General features: G+C 46.4%; 1 protein-coding gene across 1 annotated transcript in view; it reads right to left on the reverse strand.

The window, feature by feature from the left end:
- The window catches only part of GALK2 (galactokinase 2), a 260803-nt gene extending 237301 nt beyond the window's left edge, over window positions 1-23502 (reverse strand). Inside the window, exon 1 of the mRNA XM_044279616.1 lies at window positions 23386-23502. Within this exon, the coding sequence (XP_044135551.1) occupies window positions 23386-23441 (56 nt within the window). The 5' untranslated portion in view covers window positions 23442-23502. The remainder of the gene's footprint in view (window positions 1-23385) is intronic.
- Window positions 23503-27132: the final 3630 nt, after the last annotated feature.

A 27132-nucleotide genomic window follows, 5' to 3' on the forward strand; every position in this document is an offset into this window, starting at 1 on the left:
CAATGAATACTTATGTTCATTTTTTCAAATTGTAGCTTTTCATTTTTTGAATAAATTAGCAAAAATTTAGAAAATTCTGTTCTCACCTTGTCATTATGGGGTACTGAGTGCAGAATGATTGGAACAAACTTGATTTTTTTTTTATTTTATTTCAGAAAAGACTGCAACATAACAAAATGTGAGAAAAGTCAAAGGGTCTGAAAACTTTCAGATTGTACTGTACATACATAGGGGGTCATTTATTAAGACTGGCATTTTAGACGCCGGTCTTAATAAGGCCCTGCGCCGGCCTCTACATACAGTTGCAAGAAAAGTATGTGAACCCTTTGGAATGATATGGATTTCTGCACAAATTGGTCATAAAATGTGATCTGATCTTCATCTAAGTCACAACAATAGACAATCACAGTCTGCTTAAACTAATAACACACAAAGAATCAAATGTTACCATGTTTTTATTGAACACACCATGTAAACATTCACAGTGCAGGTGGGAAAAGTATGTGAACCCCTAGACTAATGACATCTCCAAGAGCTAATTGGAGTGAGGTGTCAGCCAACTGGAGTCCAATCAATGAGATGAGATTGGAGGTGTTGGTTACAGCTGCCCTGCCATATAAAAACACACACCAGTTCTGGGTTTGCTTTTCACAAGAAGCATTGCCTGATGTAAATGATGCCTCACACAAAAGAGCTCTCAGAAGTGGGGTGTTAGTAGGGAATGTAAACTGGATGCTTAGTTCCCTGTGATATGAAACAAGCCATTCTGCCTTGGCCAAGATATTTAGCTACTGGGTCAGGGCAGTGAACGCAAGTGTGTATTTGACCTTACAGAATTTCATGTTCAATAATGATTTCTATTTAATGTTATTATAGGAATTATTTCTAATCCCCCAATAGTGTCCTGTATGAGTTGTCAGCAGAGCCTGTGCATGGAGAGAATACAGGCTGTCATAAACAGCAGCCTATATTGTCTATAGTACAACATTGTAACAATGGGATAACGCATCCAGTATTTTAAATTATTAGACGTCATCAGGAGTTCCATGACCTGTTAGAAGTAGGGTCGTTGCGGGTATCGAAATTTCGATACCCAATCAATACTTTTGTCTCTGTATCGATACGATACTGGGATTCCCATTTTTTCGATACTGGGCTGCGCAGCCTAGTATCACAGAACATAAGCGCGCTGCTGTCGGCGCGCTCATGTTCTCTCAGCAGCACAGGGGAGAAGGAAGCAGTGTCTCCCTCCCCCTGTGTCGCTGCTGCCTACTGCGCCACCAATGATAAGGACTTTTCCTGGGTCCAGACTTTAAGTATTAGGCTACACAGAGCGGCGCCCAGAGATGTCCCAGCACTTACTATTATTCCTGGGCGCCGTTCCGTTCGTCCGCTGTGCGCCTGTGCCCCATTACTGTCTCCTGCTCCATATGCTAATTACTATGGAGCAATAGGGAGGAGACATCAGCTTCTCTCCTGGGCGTTCTTCTCCCTGCGCTGCGATTGGACAGCGCTACAGCTCAGGGAGAAGGAACACCCACTAGAGAAGCTGATGTCTCCTCCCCATCGATAATAATTAGCATACAGAGCAGGAGACAGTAATGGGGCACAGCGGGCGAACGGAGCGGCGCCCAGGAATAATAGTAGGTGCTGGGACATCTCTGGGTGTCGCTCTGTGTAGCCTAATACTTAAAGTCCGGACCCATATAAGGTGATATTTAACTTTGAATACAGGTGGCAGGTTAACTGCCGCTGATCTGCTGCCAGTACCCGCTTCCTGTATTATGGGGTAATTATCATTGGTGGCACAGTGCCCCCCCTCAACCCCCCACCCCATTAAAATCATTGGTGGCGCAGTGCCCCCTCCCCCCATCAACCCCCCTAGTATTAAAATCATTGGTGGCAGTGGCAACAGGGTCCCCTCTCCCCTCCCCCTCATTGGTGGCAGTGGCAGCTTCTGATCGGAGCCCCAGCAGGACGCTACTGAAGCCCTGGATGCCATAGTCGGCTCCCTGCTGCCCTGTGCATAAAGCACAGAGCAGCAGGGACAGTTTGAGGTCCTATTCACCCTGATAGAGCTCTATTAGTGCCACACCTGAAGGGGTTAATTGTGCGTATCATAGCCCCCTGTAAGTGAGATCAGGGGCTGCCAGGCAGCAGGGCCCCCCCCCCCCTCTCCCCAGTTTGAATATCATTGGTGGCCAGTGTGCGGCCTCCCCCGGCCCCCCCTCCCTCCCTCTATTGCATTAATAACATTGGTGGCAGTGTGCGGCCTCCCCCGGCCCCCCTCCCTCTATTACATTAATAACATTGGTGGCAGTGTACATTTCCACTGACTTCAGGGGAAAAAAGGGTGTCTTATAGAGTGAAAAATACAGTATATACCTATATACCCTATATTTTTTTTATTTCTTTTCTTTCATTATACAAAGTTAAAATAAAGTTTGACAATACAAAATCTGCTAAGACATGCAATAAAGTATGCCACAAAGAGTATACCGTAATTGACACAGACAATACTACAATAATGAAGTGATCTGTTGTGTCTTGGGGGTTCCACGACTCCCCATTGAGCTCATGTTTGACTCAGACTTCATCATTGTCTGTCTAGATTCGCTTTCCCCCCACCCCCATACTTGTTGTCTCGGTGGGCACCGGAGGTAGCCTCCCAAAGAGATATCCGTTGTCTTCATCTCTCTCTCTCCCCCCCCCCCCCCACATGGTCCATTACAATGGTGATGGACCATGTGATCGACCATGTGATGAGTGCAGTGACGTCATCAAAGGTCCTTTAGCCAAGTTCTGAAGAAAGTAGAAAGATGAGGCGATCCGCTACACCATCAAGTGGATGAGGCGAGTTAAATTTGTTTATTATTTTTAACCCCCTCAATGGACATTTTACTAAGCATTCTGTATTAAAAATGCTATTATTTTCCCTTATAACCATGTTATATGGTAAAATAATAAAATCTACATCACACCTAACCCAAACCGGAACTTCTGTGAAGAAGTCCGGGTTCGGGTCTGGGTACCAAACATGCCGATTTTATTCAGACGCATTAAAACTCTTTGCACTCACGTGGAAAAATCACGCATTTTCCCGCAACGCACCCGCATCTTGTCCGGCCCTCACACGCAACGCCCGTGTGAAAGAGGCCTTGGGGCATTTTTTATGAAGGTGTGGTGTGCCTTGGGGCATTTTATGAAGGTGTGGTTTGCCTTGGGACGTTTTAGGAAACCCTAAAGACAGGTTCTCCTTAGCTATGCTCAGTTACCGCTATGCTAAGACGACTCTTCAAACTGAAACGGCAGGGACGTTTCACACAGTGGGGCACATTTACTAAGACCAGCTTTTTACGCCTGCAGGTTTTCAGCCAAAGCCGTCAAGTGTAAACCCCTATGAATCCACTTCTGGCTTTGACAGAAAAACCTGCAGGAAAATCTGCTGCAAAACCTAAAAAAAACAAAAACAACTCTGTGAAGCGTAAACCTAATTCTACCCTTAAAATATAGCTGAATGTATATTTCTAATCCACTAGATGGCGTTATGGCATCACAGTAATGTATCCCCACTAGCACATTAAAATGCTGTAGAAAAAATGGATCTGATGATTAACAGTATGGTGTATATAAAAACAATATATTAAATAGTTTTGGTCAAAAGTATATCTAAAGTCAAACTTGCACCTTGAACGACAGCGTTTTCTATCCTGGGCTGCTTTCACATCGTGCTTTGCGGTGACTGTCCGAGGTATACTTCCAAAGGATGCACACAGCATTATAAATCCCCATTATGGTGTGCGCTCCTGTAAGACAAGCAGTGTCCAGAACAGAGAATCACATGGAGCGCGATTTCTAGACTGCACACGCTTATGTGAAACAGCCCTAAGGGGCTAAGATTGTAGTAGTGGGCATCTAGCTGGAGTGCCTTGTGGTCAGTCCGCAAGTTTGTATGGCAGAGTGCCGCTGAGCCAAGGACTGCCTGTTGGCAGTGAGGAGACGCTGTGGTTGCAGCCAGGTCTGCTAAAAGGGGTAAAAACACTAAGATCCTGCAGAGCGATGAAGTACCACCGCCTACATGGACCTACTCTTGACAGCTGCCACTGACTGGGCCATTTCATTTGATTGCCCAAGGTGACGAGACCGTCCTGAGAAACGCAAGTCAGTGCAGAAAACTGGTAGGCCGAGCCCGATACTCTGGAGGGAGATTAACCCTTTCAGGACCCTGCCATATTTCACTTAAAGGGGTTGTCCGGGTTCGGTGATTATTAGTAAATAGGCTGCTTTTAACTAACAGCCTACATATATGTAGGTTCTACCTTTATTTGTTTATTCTGACTGGATTTGCGGACCGGAAGTGTGATTTTTTTGTTCAGCTGGTGACGTGCCGGGCTCCTTACTGGTGTGCTAAGCCTTGTCCTCCGCTTAGCAAAGAGCCCGGTGACGTCACCGGCACAGAGGGGTGTTATTCTGGGCTGAAGAAGGTTGATTTGGAGGCAGGGAACGCTGCTGTTTAGCATAGTGCACGCCTCTCAACTGCATTTACACTCAATGGGGCCACATGGATTATGCATATTCAAGTGCTGTAGGCAGGGCCGGCGTCAGCACTCGTAAAACCCGGGCAAGTGCTCCTAGGTGGCCCACTCAGGTCTATGCTGCAGATCGCTGTATAGGGAATTCCCCAATGTTACTGAACAGTCAGCACTCTAGTTCCCAGCTTAAGAGTCCCTGCTCTGACTCCATATATGTCCATATATGGAGTCAGTGCTATGAACATGAAGGGGGTATCCCCCTCAGTGCTTGGGGGACAACCAGTGTATTTAAGTCCAATTTAGCCTCTATTTCTGAAATGTTTCTGCCGGGATTTGAACTCACAACCTTCTACATTAGAGGAAAGAACCTTAAAGGGAACCTGGATTTTGGGTATAGAGCTAAGGACATGGGCTGCTAGATGGCCGCTAGCACATCCACTATACCCAATCCCCATAGCTCTGTGTGCTTTTATTGTGTAAAAAAAACGATTTGATAAATATGCAAATTAATCTGAGATGAGTCCTGTACGTGACTTATCTCACATACAGAACTCATCTCAGGTTAATTTGCATATGTATCAAATCGGTTTTTTTTTTACAATAAAAGCACACTATGGGGACTGGATATGTGCTAGCAGCCATCTAGCAGCCCATGTCCTCAGCTCTATACCCAAAATCCAGGTGACAGGTTCCCTTTAAGGTTCTTGATTTTAATGTAGAAGGCTGTGAGTTCAAATCCCAGCATAATAATTTCAAAACTAGAGGCTAAATAAAACTTAAATAGACCCACCAACCTTTTTAATTTCTGTAATTATAATTTTTTGTTGGGAAAGGTGGCAACCCTAACAGAACCCCTGCTCCCCTGTGAGCACCATAACTTTTTTCATAGTTATGTCTACAGAGATGTGTGGGGGCTCATTTGAGGGAAATCTGTCTTTTTTTACAATACCATTTTGGGGTGTGTATGACTATCACTTTTTATTCAATTTTATTGGGAGATAAAGTTATGAAAAAATGGCAAATCAGCCTTTTTATTTTTATTTTTTCTGTTACATCCTTCACCATATGGGCTAACTTTTTAAATATTTTAATAGTATGGGTATTTTCGCATGTGACTATGCCCATAATTTTACTCTTTTTTTGTTTATTTTTGGGGAAAGTGGGATGATTTTACATTTTAGTTTTTTTTATATTTTCCAAACTTTTTTCCTAATTACTTTTCATCAGATTGCAACTTATACAGAATAATGGAAATTGCTCCATTATTCTCCATAGAAATCACTATATTACAGTTTAGTGCTGCCACCTAGTGGCCTGAACTGGGATATACTAAGAATGAGCCTGGAAGCCTAGTACAGGCTGCCGCTCATTTTTAGAACAGGGTGCTTTCCCTGATCTCCGCTGGGGGAAGGCGCGTCTGAGCAGGAAGCCCGCGCTTCCGTTTTATAACACTCTCAGATGCCGTGGTGACATTTGACAAATGCCACAAGGTGGCCCACGGAGATTTATCACCCAAGGGCCCACATGAACCTGGAGCTGGCCCTGGCTGTAGGCACGCCTTCCATGTCCTTACAGATGAGGGGGAGAAATGGCAGGAAAAGGAATATTGATTAGAGGGAGTGGTTGGGATTGAGACGTTTAAGTTTTTATTTCCCCCGTGTCCCCGCATGGCAACATTCTATTGCCTCCCTAAATTGCATAAGGGGGTCAATCCACTCAGGGGACGACCCATAGTCTCTGGGGTGGATAACCTATGCCAAAATGCAGGGATTTACGTAGATAAAATTCTGGCTCCATTTGTGACTACACTACCATCTTACACTCGTGACACGACAGACCTTCTGAAACGGTTGGAGGGTATTTACACAGAGGCAAATAGCCTATTGGCCAGTATAGATGTGGAGGCACTTTACTCTAGCATTCCACATCCACTTGGCCTCAAGGCCGTCGAACATTTTTTGAGTAGTCGAGGTCGTCAGTATCGCGCCCACAGTCTGTTCATCCTCCGTCTGTTGGAGTTCACGCTTACTCATAACGTGTTCTCCTTCAGCGGCAGGATCTACCACCAGCTCAGGGGCACCGCGATGGGGAGCCCCTGTGCCCCATCGTATGCTAATCTGTTCCTGGGCTGGTGGGAAGAAACCCTGGTGTTCACGGACACCGGATCCGCACTTCTGGATTCTGTGGGACTGTGGGCGCGATACATTGACGACATCTTCATTATCTGGAATAGTGATGAAGCATCCTTCTGCTCCTTGGTGAAAGCGCTGAACATTAACAATATAGGCCTTCGCTTCACCAGCGAGAACAACTCTGTTCAGTTACCATTCTTGGACGTCCTTATCTCCAAAACAGCGGAGGGAGAGTTGACCACGACGGTGTATAGGAAGCCCAGCTCAACCAACAACTTGCTTAGGTGGGAAAGCAGTCACCCGCTCCCGCTTAAGAAAGGCATCCCAAAAGGCCAATACCTCCGCCTTAGGAGAAATTGTTCCTCCAAAAAGGAATTTATTCGTCAGGCTGCGGATTTGCGTCTGAGATTCCTTCAGAGAGGATACCCTGATAGGATATTGCGATTGGCCTTCAGAGCAGCACTCCAGGCAGATCGTACAGACCTCCTAATTCCAAAACCACATCAGGAACAGACGGGCAATCCTATCCGCCTGATCAGTACCTTTAACCGTGCAGCACCGGAAATTCGCAATATCCTGTCCCAAAACTGGGGTGTCCTCATGATGGATCCAGATCTCAGAGACGGTCCTAGGACCCTACCCTAATATCACATATCGCAGGGGCCGCAACCTCCGTGACAGATTGGTCTCAAGTGAATTTATACCATCCGTACCCGCAGGAACTGCCTGGCTGCAGTCAAACATCAAAGGCTGTTATAGATGCAGTGGTTGCATTGCATGCAGCCATCTGCAAACAGGCAGGACCTTCTGCAGTAATAACACCGGCAAGGTCTATACTATCAACCATTTTATTAATTGCAAGACCCGGGGGGTGATTTACCGCCTAGCCTGCGAATGCGGCAAGGAGTATGTTGGTAAGACCATCCGAGAGTTTCGCAGGCGGGTGGGTGAACACCTCAACGACATCTCAAAGAGCAAGGACACGCCTATAGCCAATCACATCCGTACCCATCATAACGGCACTGCCCATGTGACTTTCATGGGCATTGACCGGGTCCTCCCGCCACGTCGCGGAGGCGATTGGGACCGGCTAATTCTTCAGCGTGAACTCCGCTGGATTTTTTACCTGAAATCCATGACACCACTGGGGCTCAATGAACAGCTTAATTTTAGCTGCTTTCTGTGAACAATTTATGACATCATACCGGCCCTATTGTGCAGCCCCTCTGTCTTCATGGATTTTTTGACTCTTTAGGATTGTAATTTTATTCACCTAGTCACTACTACTCTTTGTCCTGTGGGCCTCCTGATCTCACTGCCGGCTTTCTGGCAATCGCATATGGGCCTCCCTGCTATGTTTTTCCTCCCAATAAAGCTCTGAAGCTGAGAGCATCTCTCTCCCCTTTTGTCTATGAGACCGCTAACACGCAGGTCTCACATTAGGAAGCCAGACCCGCCCCCAGCTGTTTTACCCTCCCCTCCTCCTCTTCTGTGTGTGCTCGCGGCGCCTGCGGCTGGCGTCTGCGCTCCACGTGCGTTCCACCGGACTCCGCCTCTCCTTCTGGGGTGTGTCGGACGTGGCGGCACTGTGGAGCGCACACGCCCCCCTCGACGCTGCGTTCCAGCGCACGCGGACTTGCGGTCACATGTTCTAGCCCTCCCGGTCCTCATGTGACATCCGGAGGGGGCGTGTCCTGTGAAAGGGCGCGTTCTGGCTCCCCATTTAAACGGCACTTCTCTAGTCTAACAGTGCTGACAGCCCCTCATTGCATACCCTTGATTTGGGCCCCACAGTGACCGCTCTCTGCCGTTCTGGCACATATGTCTGGACAGCCCACTGGCCACCCAGCATTTGCGGTCCCATCTGTAGGATACTTTTGATGGTCCAGTCCCACTGGCCTGGCCATTGCACCCTGGAGTTATAACAGGCCCCACTGGACCTTTTCTGCAGTTTTAAACAGGTATATTCTTTCTGTTTCACTGCTACTAATCTCCCATTGCTGTGGCTGGTCCCTGCCACAGGCCTAGCTAACAGCATTTTTTTCGCCTCTCAGGCACAATAGTGCCTGCTAGCTCCCCCTTTTTTTCACGTCCCCTGATGAGTTATTTAAACCGAAACGTGACACGTCGGGACTTCGCTAGGGCTTATTAGGGACACCGGCCCCACCAGGGCTAGGTATCCGGACGGGGTCGCTCCTTGCGGAGCAAGCACTCCGTATAGATAGGTAGGGTTCAATAGCCCCTCCCCCATCACTAGGGACACATTAGGGAACTAAGCTTCCTGACCCTGCCTACCATCCAATACCTTCGGTATTATCCTTACTGCACGCAGTTCTACAACCAGCACCAGCACCCGCTGAGAACCTGACTCCGTACCTGTGACCGCATTATCCAGGTTTCATCTACAGAGATCGGCCCACTCATCAACCATCCGGGTGAGAACGTTCCAAATTTTTTTTGACACTTGGTGTTTATCTCGTGCAATTGTGTTTGGCCCTTCTGGGCCTGTCTACCTAATATTTATATGTTTTTCTTTTTTTGTGCCATTTTTTCTAATTGATCATCATTAAATGCTAAGTTTTAATCCCTTTGATCCCCTCAATGGATCAGGCTATATAACTCATTAATTTGGGATACTTGGTCAAGACTTCTAGCTTGACCCGTGCACATTTTTGTAGACTTTCTTTAATTCCAGAGCATGGCTGGTTTTCTGGCAACTGGCTTCAGTGCGGACAGTTGGCTGGTAGAGGCTCAGGAGGTTTTTTCGGACAAGGAATTTTCACAGAAAAAATACATCCCTTCCTTTAACGCTGCTTTTAAGGAACTCACGGATGTTTACAGAGACCAGATTCTCTCCTGGTGGGAGACGCAGAGCCTAGAGAGCTATCTTAAACACAATATCGTTCCTCGTGGACTTCGAATCTCGCTGCTGCCCGCGGCCAGATTCAGGAGCCCAGGCTTCCTCAGCAAGTGGGAGCAGGAAGCCACTAATAGCTCCCTGCGGCTGATGCGTCTCCTACTAGCTGAAGAGAAAAATAAACTTGAAACTTTAAATAAAAAACTTACTGTGAGCATAGAAGCTGCCCAGACCTTTGCACACGAGGCGGATTTTCCCACTAAGGAGAAACAACTCCAAAACTACCTCGACAAATACCAGTACCATCTTAAGGAACGGAAGCACCGCCAATTTGTGCGAGACCTGGCAGACTTCAAGGAGAACAGAATCTACTTCCTCCATAGCTCAGAGAGGTGGGACTGGTACTGTACAGACTGACCTTTCTTCAACAGAAACTGATTACTCAGACACTGACAGTTTACCTAAGAGTAATAGACAATCTCCACGGGGAGGGAGTCGTAGGGGGCGTAGACGAGGAAGCTCACGTGGAAGGGATCATCGTTTTTTAGGGGGTACCCCCAATCAAGGACAATCCAACCTACCCCTCTCACAATACCCACTACGCAATCGGGTCCAACAACCTCCAAACCCCTAGGCCCTCAAGTTGTTAATCTGTCTTCCCGTCCACTCAGTACCATCGAGACGCAGGTCCTCCAATTGGGCCTCTCCTTTGTTCCCACCCCTAGTTTCGATAGATTTGACACCATTAAGGACCTCAATTTATTCGTTCGGAAACTACGTTGGCATAAATTTTTCAAATTACAAGAGAGGAGACAGTGTCGTGAACTGGGCATCCCGGTTGAAATTCTATCAGACGTACGCTTGCTCTTCGACCTTGATAAAGGGCCACCACAACACGACGGACTAGGTCCATTCACTGACCTCAAAATGAAAAATAACAAAATGCCTCCAGTATCCGCTGATCCATCGTGTATTGATGTATTCTTGGACCTGGTCTCACACCAGGTCGAAGAAATCAGGCCTTCATATTGCTCTAATGTTGACCGGGCCCAGGCCGCCGTGATTTCCGATCTTGAGAGTGATCGGTCTATTGTAATCAAACCCTCTGATAAAGGGGGCAACACGGTGGTCATGGACCAAGGTCAGTATAGAGCAATGTGTGAGTCCCTACTGAACGATCCCTCTACCTATGAGGTACTACCACGTGATCCATCCAACGAATTCAGATCTGAACTCAGATCCATTCTTGAAGAGGCCAAGTTGGCAAATCTCATTTCAGAGGAAGAATTTAAGTTTTTATTTCCCCCGTGTCCCCGCATGGCAACATTCTATTGCCTCCCCAAATTGCATAAGGGGGTCAATCCACTCAGGGGACGACCCATAGTCTCTGGGGTAGATAACCTATGCCAAAATGCAGGGATTTACGTAGATAAAATTCTGGCTCCATTTGTGACTACACTACCATCTTACACTCGTGACACGACAGACCTTCTGAAACGGTTAGAGGGTATTTACACAGAGGCAAATAGCCTATTGGCCAGTATAGATGTGGAGGCACTTTACTCTAGCATTCCACATCCACTTGGCCTCAAGGCCGTCGAACATTTTTTGAGTAGTCGAGGTCGTCAGTATCGCGCCCACAGTCTGTTCATCCTCCGTCTGTTGGAGTTCACGCTTACTCATAACGTGTTCTCCTTCAGCGGCAGGATCTACCACCAGCTCAGGGGCACCGCGATGGGGAGCCCCTGTGCCCCATCGTATGCTAATCTGTTCCTGGGCTGGTGGGAAGAAACCCTGGTGTTCACGGACACCGGATCCGCACTTCTGGATTCTGTGGGACTGTGGGCGCGATACATTGACGACATCTTCATCATCTGGAATAGTGATGAAGCATCCTTCTGCTCCTTGGTGAAAGCGCTGAACATTAACAATATAGGCCTTCGCTTCACCAGCGAGAATAACTCTGTTCAGTTACCATTCTTGGACGTCCTTATCTCCAAAACAGCGGAGGGAGAATTGACCACGACGGTGTATAGGAAGCCCAGCTCAACCAACAACTTGCTTAGGTGGGAAAGCAGTCACCCGCTCCCGCTTAAGAAAGGCATCCCAAAAGGCCAATACCTCCGCCTTAGGAGAAATTGTTCCTCCAAAAAGGAATTTATTCGTCAGGCTGCGGATTTGCGTCTGAGATTCCTTCAGAGAGGATACCCTGATAGGATATTGCGTTTGGCCTTCAGAGCAGCACTCCAGGCAGATCGTACAGACCTCCTAATTCCAAAACCACATCAGGAACAGACGGGCAATCCTATCCGCCTGATCAGTACCTTTAACCGTGCAGCACCGGAAATTCGCAATATCCTGTCCCAAAACTGGGGTGTCCTCATGATGGATCCAGATCTCAGAGACGTCCTAGGACCCTACCCTAATATCACATATCGCAGGGGCCGCAACCTCCGTGACAGATTGGTCTCAAGTGAATTTATACCATCCGCACCCGCAGGAACTGCCTGGCTGCAGTCGAACATCAAAGGCTGTTATAGATGCAGTGGTTGCATTGCATGCAGCCATCTGCAAACAGGCAGGACCTTCTGCAGTAATAACACCGGCAAGGTCTATACTATCAACCATTTTATTAATTGCAAGACCCGGGGGGTGATTTACCGCCTAGCCTGCGAATGCGGCAAGGAATATGTTGGTAAGACCATCCGAGAGTTTCGCAGGCGGGTGGGTGAACACCTCAATGACATCTCAAAGAGCAAGGACACGCCTATAGCCAATCACATCCGTACCCATCATAACGGCACTGCCCATGTGACTTTCATGGGCATTGACCGGGTCCTCCCGCCACGTCGCGGAGGCGATTGGGACCGGCTAATTCTTCAGCGTGAACTCCGCTGGATTTTTTACCTGAAATCCATGACACCACTGGGGCTCAATGAACAGCTTAATTTTAGCTGCTTTCTGTGAACAATTTATGACATCATACCGGCCCCATTGTGCAGCCCCTGTGTCTTCATGGATTTTTTGACTCTTTATTTTGTAATTTTATTCACCTAGTCACTACTACTCTTTGTCCTGTGGGCCTCCTGATCTCCCTGCCGGCTTTCTGGCATCGCATATGGGCCTCCCTGCTATGTTTTTCCTCCCAATAAAGCTCTGAAGTCGAGAGCATCTCTCTCCCCTTTTGTCTATGAGACCGCTGACACGCAGGTCTCACACTAGGAAGCCAGACCCGCCCCCAGCTGTTTTACCCTCCCCTCCTCCTCTTCTGTGTGTGCTCGCGGCGCCTGCGGCTGGCGTCTGCGCTCCACGTGCGTTCCACCGGACTCCGCCTCTCCTTCTGGGGTGTGTCGGACGTGGCGGCACGTGGAGCGCACACGCCCCCCTCGACGCTGCGTTCCAGCGCACGCGGACTTGCGGTCACATGTTCTAGCCCTCCCGGTCCTCATGTGACATCCGGAGGGGGCGTGTCTGTGAAAGGGCGCGTTTTGGCTCCCCATTTAAACGGCACTTCTCTAGTCTAACAGTGCTGACAGCCCCTTATTGCATACCCTTGATTTGGGCCCCACAGTGACCGCTCTCTGCCGTTCTGGCACATGTGTTTGGACAGCCCACTGGCCACCCAGCATTTGCGGTCCCATCTGTAGGATACTTTTGATGGTCCAGTCCCACTGGCCTGGCCATTGCACCTGGAGTTTTAACAGGCCCCACTGGACCTTTTCTGCAGTTTTAAACAGGTATATTCTTTTCTGTTTCACTGCTACAATCTCCCATTGCTGTGGCTGGTCCCTGCCACAGGCCTAGCTAACAGCATTTTTTTCGCCTCTCAGGCACAATAGTGCCTGCTAGCTCCCCCTTTTTTTCACGTCCCCTGATGAGTTATTTAAACCGAAACGTGACACGTCGGGACTTCGCTAGGGCTTATTAGGGACACCGGCCCCACCAGGGCTAGGTATCCGGACGGGGCCGCTCCTTGCGGAGCAAGCACTCCGTATAGGTAGGTAGGGTTCATTAGCCCCTCCCCCATTACTAGGGACACATTAGGGAATAAGCTTCCTGACCCCGCCTACCATCCAATACCTTCGGTATTATCCTTACTGCACGCAGTTCTACAACCAGCACCAGCACCCGCTGAGAACCTGACTCCGTACCTGTGACCGCATTACCCAGGTTTCATCTACAGAGATCGGCCCACTCATCAACCATCCGGGTGAGAACGTTCCAAATTTTTTTTGACACTTGGTGTTTATCTCGTGCAATTGTGTTTGGCCCTTCTGGGCCTGTCTACCTAATATTTATATGTTTTTCTTTTTTTGTGCCATTTTTTCTAATTGATCATCATTAAATGCTAAGTTTTAATCCCTTTGATCCCCTCAATGGATCAGGCTATATAACTCAATAATTTGGGATACTTGGTCAAGACTTCTAGCTTGACCCGTGCACATTTTTGTGGGATTGAGACGTCAATCTACAGAGTCGCACTGCCTTGCAGGAACCATAAGGCAGTGCAGCAGGAAATGACATAGAGGGAGCGCTGCAATGTAAACAATACCAAGAGCAGCTTCGGGGACCCGTAGGAGCCCCAGAGGAGTGAAAAAAAAAAACTGGGAACCTTCAGGGGGACCTTACAGATACATTTAACAGTGAATACTAAAGACTGTGTTCCCGGACAACCCCTCTAAAGGGGTTGTCTCATCTCAGACAACAGGGGTATATCGCTAAGATATGCTCTCATTGTCTAATAGGTGCGGGTCCCAGTGGCTATATAGAAAATGGAAAATTGTGGAGGGCGTACTACGCATGTGCAGCCGCTGGCCATTCATTTTCTATGGGGCCGACGAAAATAGCCAAGCGCTGGGGCCATAGAAGCGCTCCCATTCACTTTTAAGGAAATCTGACATGTGTCACTTTATGTGGTTGTAACTTTGGAACGCTTTTACTTATCCAAGCCATTCTGAGACTGTTTTCTCGTGACACATTGTACTCCATGACAGTTGTAAATTTGAGTCAATATAAAAAAAATCTCAAATTTACCAAAAATTTGGAAACATTTACAACTTTCCACATTTCAATTTCTTTGCTTTTATAACAGATAGTGATACCTCAAATAGTTATTACTTTACAATCCTCATATGTCTACTTTATGTTTGCATCATTTTGTAAATGTCATTTTATTTTTAGGATATTAGAAGGCTTAGAATTTAAGAAGTAAATCTTAAAGTATAACCGTCATTTTCTGGGGCGTATTGGATTGTGGTGATTAATATCTCGTTGGTGGCACTATTTCAACATTTTAATGTGTATTCAATTACCCCTTAATTTCACAGTTTTGTTCCCTGTACTGCCTACTTTTACCTGTGCTTAAAATAAGGTTGCTAGGCATGGTCCGTCTATCTGTTGAAGGACGGAGGCAGATTACTGACAGCCAGGGACTGTAAGTAAATGATTAAAGCCAGGTCCTCCCCAGCAGCTGATAACAGTGCCTGGGCTGTGTGCACTTCTCCCTGTCCCTGCGCTTGGCAGACGCTCCCTCACTCAGCAGACTGGGACAATGCAGAGTCGAAGCAGCGCAGAGCAGGAAAGGGAGATCTGCCGTCTGCTCAGTGTATAAATGAAAGCCACATGTGGTAAGAGGACCCCTTTGTGCTGCAGGAGATTAACCCTTTAGGGGGAGGGCTCTGGTTACTGACACTTTTGGGGGGCTATTGTTACTGGCTAGTGAGGGCAGGCGGGATTAGCCTCAGGGTGAGGGCAGTGGCGGCCATCTTAACTGAATAGTGAAATTGCAGTTTTATGCAGACTGGTTGCTAAGGGCTGAATCTTATTAAATCTGGGGTAAGTCAGTCTAATAGTAACTGATTCTGGAATATCATGTTATTAGTAACTACATATATGAAAATTGAAATTAGGGTCTAAGTGTGACAGTTATCCTTTAATTTTTAAGAAAATTTCCAAAACCCACTTTTTAAAGACCAGTTCAGTTATGAGGTCACTTTGTGGGGCTTACATAATAGAGACCACCCATAAATTACCCTATTTTAGAAACTACACCCCTCAAGTTATTCAAAACGGACTTTATTAAACATTGTTAACCCTTTAGGTCTTCCACAAGAATTAAAGGAAAATGCTGATGAAATTTCACTTTATTGGCCAATTTTCCCATTTAATCCATATTTTCATGTAACACAGCAAGGGTTAACAGCCAAACAAAACTCAATATCTATTAGGGCTCATGCACACCAAAGTATGTATTTTGCGGTCCACAAAACAAGGATCCGCAAAATACGGATTACGTCCGTGTGACATCCGTATTGCATCCGCTTTTTTTTTTTTTTTTGCGGATCCATTGTAACAATGCCTATCCTTGCCCGTAAAACGGACAAGGCTAGGACATGTTCTATCTTGCGGAATGGCCATGCAGACATATAGAAACGGAATGCACACCAACTCATTTCCGTTTTTTGCAGACCTATTGAAGTGAATGGTTCTGCATACGGGCCAAAAAAAAAGAACAGACATGGAAAGAAAATATGTTCGAGTGCATGAGCCCTTACCCTGATTCTGCAGTTTACAGAACCACCCCATATGTGGTTGTATGGGGACACAGCAGAGTGCAGAAGGGAAGGAGGAATATATGGCTTTAGGCCGAATGCACACGGCCGTGTTCCGAGGCCGAGAGCGGTCCGTGGTATGCCGGGCTGGATTCCTGTTCTCCTGCTCTGAACAGGAATCCAGCCCGGCATACCACGGACTGCTCTCGGCCGCGGAACACGGCCGTGTGCATTCGGCCTTAGGAGGCAGATTTCACTGGGATAATTTTAAATAGCCATGTCGCATTTGAAGACCCCCTGATGCACCCCTACAGTAGAAACTCCCAAAAAGTGACCTTATTTTGGAAACTACAGGATAAGTGAAAGTTTTGTTGGTACTATTTTTGGGTACATATTTTTTGATCATTCAATGATACATAATTACACACATTAATATATCTCTGTTTTTTTTGTTTTGGTTTTACACAATAAAAGCATTTTTGAAAACCCAAATCACGTTTTTGTCGCCAAATTCTGAAAGCCTTGTTTTTTTTTTTTGTTTTTTTTTCGGGCGATTGTCTTATGTAGGGGCTCATTTTTTTTTATTGATGAGATGATGGTTTGATTGGTACTATTCTGGGGTACTATTTGATCACTTGGTGTTACACTTTTTGTGATGTAAGGTGGTTATTTTGGCATCATTTATTTTATTTTTTTAATGCGTTCACATGACAGGGTGGATCATGTAATATTTTTATAGGGCAGGTTGTTACAGATGCGGCGATACCCAATATGTCTGTTTTTCTATTATTGCATGTGTATTATGTTATCATGGTAAAGTATTTTTTTTTACTTTAAACTTTTTTTTTTATTATGAAAAACACTTAGGCCTCTTACACACGGGCAAGTATTCCACGCGGATGCGATGCGTGAGGTGAACACATTGCACCCGCACTGAATCCCGACCCATTTATTTCTATGGAGCTGTTCACATGAGCGGTGATTTTCACGCATCACTTATGCGTTCGCGTGAAAATCGCAGCATGCTCTATTTTGTGTGTTTTTCACGTAACACAGGCCCCCTAGAAATTAATGGGGTTGCGTGAAAATCGCAAGCATCCGCAAGCAAGTGCGGATGCGGTGCGATTTTCACGCACGGTTGCTAGAAGACGATCGGGATGGAGACCCGATCATTATTATTTTCTCTTATAACATAGTTATAAGGGAAAATAATAGCATTCTGAATACAGAATGCATAGTACAATAGGGCTTAAAAAAAAAAAAAAAAAATTTAACTCACCTTAATCCACTTGATCGCGCAGCCCGGCTTCTCTTCTGTCTGTCTTCTGTGCTGTGTGGAGGAACAGGACCTGTGGTGACGTCACTCCGGTCATCACATGATCCATCACCATAGTAAAAGATCATGTGATGGATTATGTGATGACCGGAGTGACGTCACCACAGGTCCTGTTCCTCCACACAGCTAAGACGAAGACAGAAGGAGATGGCGGCTTCGCGATCAAGTGGACTAAGGTGAGTAAAAATGTTTTTATTTTTTTTAACCCCTCCAGCGCCATTTTACTATGCATTCTGCATTCAGAATGCTATTATTTTCCCTTATAACATGCGTGATTTTTCTCACGCGAGTGCAAAACGCATTACAATGTTTTGCACTCGTGCGGAAAAATCGCGCGTGTTCCCGCAACGCACCCGCACATTTTCCCGCAACGCCTGTTTGAAAGGGGCCTTAAGCTTAAGGGGCTGGATCTCACAGTCTCCCATAGGAGGCAAGTCCTAATGCCTATGGAAGGCATCGGGCTGCCTTTCCAGCCATTGGGTCAGTGTCACTGGAACGGGGGGACCTGATGGGGACGGGGAGGGAGCCCGTACCCTCTGCAAGCCCCCTGCATGCTGCAGTCAGATTTGACCATGGCATACAGGAGGTTAAAAGGGTTTTGCAATCTCAGACAATGGGGGCATATCGCTAGGATATGCCCCCTTTGTCTGATAGGTGCGGGTCCCACCTCTAGGACCCGCATCTACAATGAGAACGGAGCAGGGAAATGAATGGAGGGCGCACTGCGCATGCGCAGCTGCTCTCCATTCATTTCTATGGGGTCGCGGAAATAGTCGAGCTCTGGCTTGGCTATTTCCATCTGCCCCATAAAAATGAATGGGAGCAGGGGCTGCGTGTGCGCAGTACGCTCCCATTCACTTTCATGGGAGCAGCGCTTGGTGGTGGACAGACCTCAGGAAATCCGGGGTCCTCCAGCCACAGCTCTCCCTGCTCCGTTCTCGTTGTCTGCATCTATCAGACAATGGGGGCATATCCTAGTGATATGCCCCCATTGTATGTGATGGGAATACCCCTTTAATACGCCGGCATCTGTGTTTTCATCAATAATGGCGTATGCAGCATGGGCAACACCCACAAGTTTCTCACCCGTCATCTGTGGTTTGGGGATGATCAAGTCCTGCAAGGCTCCCTCATTACAGAGAAAACCTGGCCCAGGTTTACTAATGTGAGTGCACCGAGATTGCAGCATATATTGTGCCAAAATGTGATGCAATTTGGAACATCAAAGTTTAGAGAAATTTGTCTGCGCCTGTGATGGCAGGAACGGGCAAATAGTTTATATAAAGTGTCTATCCCTGCACACACGTATCATCCAGCCTGAGCCCCTTTAAGTCTGTAAGTTTGGGTGGGTTCACATCACGTTTTTCCCATCTGTTTAACGTATACAAAAAACGTATACGTTAAACGGATGCCTCACACCGATAGAACAAGATACGGATACCGCGCTAAAACTAGAGCGATGTATTGAAGTGATTATTACTAAGAACCAAAAAGACAAAGAGATGAATTTATAATCTGCTACAAAATGGCTATCACAAGTCCATATTATGCATGTAGAAAGACAGATGTCACAAGTCTATGTTCCCCACGTGAATTTTCTTGGCTTTGCAAGTACAAAGGCAGCTGTCTCACGTCTATATTCACCATGCGATGGACCTGTTACCCGCCTCCAACATGTAGTCAGATCTTGCTTTAAGGCACCAACCGCTCGTTCCAAACCAGTCAGGATTACCTTTATGAAGGACAAAAAGATGGTGCAATACCCTCAAGACTTAGAGGTAAGAAAGTTTTATTCTACTCACAAAATTCCAGTTTTCACATGCGTATAAAATTGCCCAAACACACTGATGCCATACAGTGGCATCCATTCACCATAGAGTTCCAGTGTAAAAATAAAAAGTATAAGGTTTTTTTCCCCCATTGTAAAAAGAAATATACTTTTTTGTTACAGGACTGTGCAGGATACAAGAATGTGGTGTCCTGTGTTTTTGTATCCCTTTTTTCAAACGGAGGCATAAAATGTGACGTGAACCCACCCTTTATGCCATGTATAGAATTATTACATCTGCCCCTGTATTTAAAAAATACGAGCTAGAAAAGAGAAGAGTCGTCCTCTGTGCAGATATGTGTCCATCAAGCCCTGCAGGGTGGACATTATGAAACAGGCTCTCTTTAGTACAGAAATAGCTAAATAAAATTGGATTAGTGAATAACAATGTCATGCAAATTGTATATACTGTAATATCTATACTATAAAAATCACTGTTTGTCCATCCGTCCTCTATAGACTTTCAAATGCCTGAAGTTTGGCACATCGAGTGTCAAATAAGGTTTTCATAAAGGTCTCCGCTCTCTAGGATGTACCATTCTTGGAGATATTACCCCAAAATGCAAATATAGCACCATCACATGAACTGCATTAGCAATTAGCATTAGCCTGCAGGTCCTTCACTCATACCCTAACTTACATACACACTGTCAAATGAGCCTCATCAGCCAATTGAAGCTCCCAGGTCCTTCAGTCTTGACAGACACACAGTTTTTCACCAGGTTTCCATAACAACTCAGCCATTTTTCTTCACATATCGGTCACTGCTAGGGATGAGTGAAGTTTTGAAGTTCGAGTTCGGGTATATGCTGAATTGCATTATGGATTCCATTAGCACGGACCATAATGCAATTCCATCACGGAATTTATAACGTAATGCCTTTAGAGGCATTCCGTCATAATAGAGGTCTATGGCCAGCATAACGGATTCGGTTTCTGTTATGCGGGACAGGACTCTCTAAAGGCATTCCTTCATGGAATTGCATTATGGTCCGTAGTAATTGTTCCATAACGCAATTCAACATATACCCGAAAATTTGTGGCGGTCACCGTTAAGCAGGCGGGGCACTGTAGAGGTCACCGTTAAGGAGGCGGGGCACTGTAGAGGTCACCGTTAAGGAGGCGGGGCACTGTAGAGGTCACCGTTAAGGAGGCGGGGCACTGTGGAGGTCACCGTTAAGGAGGCGGGGCACTGTGGAGGTCACCGTTAAGGAGAGCAGTTAAAAAAATAAAATAAACAGTGTGTAACTGCTGGGGTATATAGAGCTACTAGTGATTTCCCCGTTTAAGAAAAAAAAAATAAAAAAGTAGCACACGAACTGGCCTCCTGGGCACCCACGGAACAAATCCAATAAACACACGATAGACAGAACACTTCATAGTCGGGCAGCGCCGGGTACTTTTCCTAGAATTCTGTATAGTCTCATTACTGCTGCTAAACGTATTGCTGGAGTCTCTTCAGTCTGAGTTTCCAACAACTGACTGTTTAAGTCTATGTGGTGATTTTAGGCTGAAAACATGACGGTTGAGCAATATCTGAATATTAACAGAAGATCCATTCATACCACAGTCATGTGATATTTTACTTCCTGTCAGCACTCCACGAAAACTGGGCTGACAGTCTCTCGAAGGATAGTATAACGACTCCTAAAATTAAAGGGGTTTTACAGGAATCTAATTGGTGGGGGTCCAATTTCTGCCACCCCACCCCCACTATTAGCTGTTTGAAGGGACCACAGCACTCCTGAGCATTGCAGGATCTTCATAGTATACCAAGCATGGCACCGTACATTGTAGTCCACCACATGTCTTACCGCCTTCTCCGCCTGAATGCAGTGGTCACCTCATCAAGTGGGATAGGGGGCGGGTGACCCCAGTTCTCAGCAATGACACCAGAAGTAACACCTGCTCATATTACCATTTTAACCCCACAACACATAATTATGTACAAGAGGTTGTATGGAGCGAGCTCACTCCATACATGGCAGGCACCTGACAGCAGTGACCAGGCTTGGCAATGATGCCAATCCTGGTCATTTAACCCTTCAGATGCTGTTGTCAATGGCAACCTTTGGCATCTGTGGGGTTAGATACAGGGAAGAGACTCCCTCTGTCCTCCCATCAGAGCCTCTGCAGCAACATTGAGGGGCTCCAACTGGTTACCATGACAGGTTGGGGGCTTGTGAAGGTGTCCAGGCCTGTCATGGCTAGCTGCCTGCTTTGTTTTGTTTTCCGTTTTTTTCCGTTCCGTATACGGAACTATTCATTTCAATGGATCTGCAAAAAACCCTGAAGGTACTCCGCATTTCCGTTCAAAGATAGAACATGTCCTATTAGGGTCCATTCACATGTCCGTGGAATGGGTCCACATCCGTTCCGCAATATCCAGAACGGATGCGGACCCATTCATTCTCAATGGGGCAGAAATGAATGCAGAGAGCACACTATGTACTTTCCGCATCGGCATTTCCAGAGTGCGGCTCCGATCTTCCAGTCCGAAGCTCCAGAAAAAAATAGAACATGTTCTATGGGGGTGGCGGCCGAGTGAATGGACCCTTATTGTCCACCTAACAGACAAGGATAGCACTGTTCTATCAGGGGCCAGCTGTTCCGTTCCACAAAATACAGAATGCACGCGGACGTCATCCGCATTTTTTGCGGATCAAGAGGTGTGCAAGAGGCCTAAAGCGGTGTCTGAGGCACAGATCGGCAAGCAGCCTGTCAGAATCCCATAGACTGCAATAGTATTCTACGCAGTCTACGGGGAAGCAATCAGAAGATCACATGTTCAAGTCCCTTATGCGGACTAAAAATTACTGTGCAAAAAATAAAAAAGGGGCCCTAAAGTAAACGAGGGTGCACTGTCCAACCACCCTCTATTCACTTCAATGGGAGGGCCGAAAATAGCCGAGCTCTGGCTCAGCTCTTTTCAGAACACAGGAGCAAATGGAGAGCAAGCTGCACATGCGCAGTTCGTTCTCCTTCACTTCAGGGGTCCCTTATAGAGAAAGGTGCATGTCCCAGAGGTGGGACCCACACCTATCTGACATTGGTAGCATATTCTAATGATATGCCACCAATGTGTGAGATGGGCCAACCCCAGGGGCGGACTGGGAACTTAAAGTGGGGTACATATTGAAAGAAGGCAACATAATTAGGCAGGAACACCATATTTAGGCAGGGCCAGCAATAGCATAGTGCACAGCAATATACCGCCTCAGCTGAACCAAATTCCACAGTGCAGCACAATATACTGCCACATGCGCAACAGTATTCAACTGTTTCACTGTCCTGTGGACGTCGATGCAGTTGAATTCAGGAGGGCACCTGTGGCTGCTGGCCAGGTGCGTAAGAGAGAATCCGAGCATTATGCTGACAGCCATGAGGAGGGCTTGGGTGGCCCCCTGGTAATTGGCCCACAGGGAAATTTCCATGCAGGGTCTATGGCCAATCTGCCCCTGGCCAACCCCTTTAAGGCGTTAATGGCGTTGCTTTCTTCATGGGTGGGCAGTCTTTCATGGCAGGGTTTATGTGGTAATTATTTTAGGGCATTAATTAGGGTTTAGCTAATAGGGTTCGGATTGCTTTATCCAAACCCGATTATTTTAAAAACTACCCTAAAGGGAAACTATGGGCTCCGTCTTACTCTAAAATGTAGTTAATGAGGCACAAATACAAGTTTGCTTCGTATTTTGATACAGTAATTTATGCCAATAAACGAAGTGACAAGTGAAGTAAGTCTTGGGATATTTGCAGAAACTTCAGAAAGACCTCCGCAGAGGACACACATTTTAGTAAGACGGAGCCCAAATTATTAAGGTAGATTTTAAAAGAATTGGGTCTGGATAAAGCAATCCGAACCCAATTCACTCCACCCTAGCATTACAATGTCCCTGAATCCTGCCCTCACAAGATTGGAGCGGTTACTATTATAGAAGTACTGTACTGAAGCTATCATGACAGGGAACACCTCATAACACCTGAGAAGACAGCAATAGTAATACTGGCACTGCAGGGAAAGGACTGGGAGTGACTGCTGAGACTTGTAGTTCAACAAGCGGCCATGAACCTGTATGAGGAGGATAAGCTCGCGCAGCTACAGAGCGGAGGCCGCAACAACGCCCCCCACCGGCGGCCCGCATCACTCACCTGCCGTTCTCAGTCAGCTGGATGTGCACGGTGGGCGGCGGTGCGGAGGCTGCCATGTCTGCTGATGAGACTGCACGGTCAGCTTCTTCCGGCTCCAGGCACCTCACGGAAATCCTGTTCCTGAATACACAAGCGAAATAAGTGCAGGAGGCCGTGTCCGTGTGTATGTGCGTGATACCTACATGTCAGTGTGTATGTGCGTGACACCTACATGTCAGTGTGTATGTGCGTGATACCTACATGTCAGTGTGTATGTGCGTGACACCTACATGTCCGTGTGTATGTGCGTGATACCTACATGTCAGTGTGTATGTATGTGATACTGTTACCTACATGTCAGTGTGTATGTATGTGATACTGTTACCTACATGTCAGTGTGTATGTATGTGATACCTAGGTGTCCGTGTGTATGTGCGTGATACCTACATGTCAGTGTGTATGTGCGTGACACCTACATGTCCGTGTGTATGTGCGTGATACCTACATGTCAGTGTGTATGTGCGTGACACCTACATGTCCGTGTGTATGTGCGTGATACCTACATGTCAGTGTGTATGTATGTGATACTGTTACCTACATGTCAGTGTGTATGTACGGGATAGGTGTCCGGTTGTATCTACATGATACCATTACCTACATGTCCGTGTGTATGTATGTGATACTGTTACCTACATGTCCGTGTGTATGTATGTGATACTGTTACCTACATGTCAGTGTGTATGTATGTGATACCTAGGTGTCCGTGTGTATGTGCGTGATACCTACATGTCAGTGTGTATGTACGGGATAGGTGTCCGGTTGTATCTACATGATACCATTACCTACATGTCCGTGTGTATGTGCGTGATACCTACATGTCAGTGTGTATATATGTGATACTGTTACCTACATGTCCGTGTGTATCTACATGATACGTGTCCATGTGTATCTACATGATACCATTACCTACATGTCCGTGTGTATCTACATGATACCATTACCTACATGTCCGTGTGTATCTACATGATACGTGTTCGTGTGTATCTACATGATACGTGTCCATGTGTATCTACATGATACCATTACCTACATGTCCGTGTGTATCTACGTGATACCATTACCTACATGTCCGTGTGTATCTACGTGATACCATTACCTACATGTCCGTGTGTATCTACGTGATACCATTACCTACATGTCCGTGTGTATCTACGTGATACCATTACCTACATGTCCGTGTGTATCTACGTGATACCATTACCTACATGTCCGTGTGTATCTACGTGATACCATTACCTACATGTCCGTGTGTATCTACATGATACCATTACCTACATGTCAGTGTGTATGTACGTGATACCTACATGTCAGTGTGTATGTATGTGATACCTAGGTGTCCGTGTGTATGTGCATGATACCTACATGTCAGTGTGTATCTACGGGATAGGTGTCCGTTTGTATCTACATGATACCATTACCTACATGTCCGTGTGTATGTGCGTGATACCTACATGTCAGTGTGTATGTATGTGATACTGTTACCTACACGTCCGTGTGTATCTACATGATACCATTACCTACATGTCCGTGTGTATCTACGTGATACGTGTCCGTATGTATCTACATGATACGTGTCCGTGTGTATCTACATGATACCATTACCTACATGTCCGTGTGTATGTACATGAAACCTAGGTGTCCGTGTGTATCTACATGATACGTGTCTGTGTGTATCTACATGATACGTGTCCGTGTGTATCTACATGATACCATTACCTACATGTCCGTGTGTATGTACGTGATACCTAGGTGTCCGTGTGTATCTACATGATACGTGTCCGTGTGTATCTACATGATACCATTTTCTACATGTCCGTGTGTATGTACGTGATGCCTACGTGTCCATCTACATGATACATACAGTACAGACCAAAAGTTTGGACACACCTTCTCATTCCAAGAGTTTTCTTTATTTTCATGACTATGAAAATTGTAGATTCACACTGAAGGTATCAAAACTATGAATTAACACATGTGGAATTATATACATAACAAAAAAGTGTGAAACAACTGAAAATATGTCATATTCTAGGTTCTTCAAATTAGCCACCTTTTGCTTTGATTACTGCTTTGCACACTCTTGGCATTCTCTTGATGAGCTTCAAGAGGTAGTCACCTGAAATAGGTTTTCACTTCACAGGTGTGCCCTGTCAGGTTTAATAAGTGGGATTTCTTGCCTTATAAATGGGGTTGGGACCATCAGTTGCGTTGTGGAGAAGTCAGGTGGATACACAGCTGATAGTCCTACTGAATAGACTGTTAGAATTTGTATTATGGCAAGAAAAAAGCAGCTAAGTAAGGCTACTTTCACACTTGCGTTCAGAGCGGATCCGTCTCAGACGGATCCGCTCATATAATGCAGACGGTGGATCCGTTCGGTACGGATCTGTCTGCATTATATTGTTAAAATATTTCTAAGTGTGAAAATAGCCTCAGACGGATCCGTCCAGACTTTCAATGTAAAGTCAATGGGGGACGGATCCGTTTGAAGATTGAGCCATAGTGTGTCATCTTCAAACGGATCCGTCCCCATTGACTTACATTGTAACTCTGGACGGATCCGCACGGCCAGGCGGACACCCGAACGCTGCAAGCAGCGTTCGGGTGTCCGCCTGCTGGGCGGAGCGGAGGCTGAACGCTGCCAGACTGATACATTCTGAGCGGATCCGCGTCCACTCAGAATGCATTAGTGCTGGACGGAAGCGTTCGGGTCCGCTTGTGAGCCCCTTCAAACAGAGCTCACAAGCGGACACCCGAACGCTAGTGTGAAAGTAGCCTAAAGAAAAACGAGTGGCCATCATTACTTTAAGAAATGAAGGTCAGTCAGAAATAAAGATAACTCTTTGAATAAGAAGGTGTCCAAACTTTTGGTCTGTACTGTACGTGTCCGCTCCGGCCGAGAGGTGCGTGGAGTACTCCGAGAACACGTCCTACCTGCGGCTGCCTGGCGTGCTATTACGTAGTTCAGGCCATGTTCACACTGGTCTGCTGACCCGTGGCTGTTAGGATGAACCCGTCGCTGTATGCCTCCAGTTCTGTGCTGAATGTTAGTAAATAGCTGTGAGCAGACACAAGGTGACATTGTCAGGAAGTGCTGAGAGTGTGTGGGCCCCTGGCAGGCTGATATGGGTGGTGTTTCGGGGGGCTGTGGGACTTGTTTCATATGGTAATGGTAGGTTCATATACAGTTTTTGGGTAGTTCACACTACAGATTTTTGGCACTGATTCTGAGCCAGAAATGCATACACATCTCCATTGGTTTCAATAGTGAATCCATGTGTGAAAGATCACTTTTATTTTCCTACTTGTGGTTTTAAAAACCACTCAGTATTAAAAAGAAGTGACCTGTCCACTCTTGGGGTGGAATAGGCGTCCAGAGTCCAAGAGGAAGAACTGCATCTGAAAAGATTCAGTAAAACCTGTAATTTCTACATTTCTATCTCTGCTTTTTCCACCTCAGTTATCAGTGACTGACCCGGACATACCCACATTTTCACCCAGACAGGCCCTGTGATATGGGCATTGGAGCATTTAATGCTGTGCTGTATTGCACAGGGCAAAGGCTTCAGCCTAGCAGTGCGTCCGGTGTCATCACCGGCACTGATGGGCGGGCTTTAGCGCTGCCCTAGCCACTTTCCCCATGGAAAGCCCAGTGCGTCACAAAGGCAAGGGAGAGCATCGGAACATGAAATGCTCCGATGCTCATAT

The sequence above is a fragment of the Bufo gargarizans genome, chromosome 2 (genome assembly GCF_014858855.1).
Source record: "Bufo gargarizans isolate SCDJY-AF-19 chromosome 2, ASM1485885v1, whole genome shotgun sequence".
NCBI classification, from domain to species: Eukaryota; Metazoa; Chordata; class Amphibia; order Anura; family Bufonidae; genus Bufo; species Bufo gargarizans.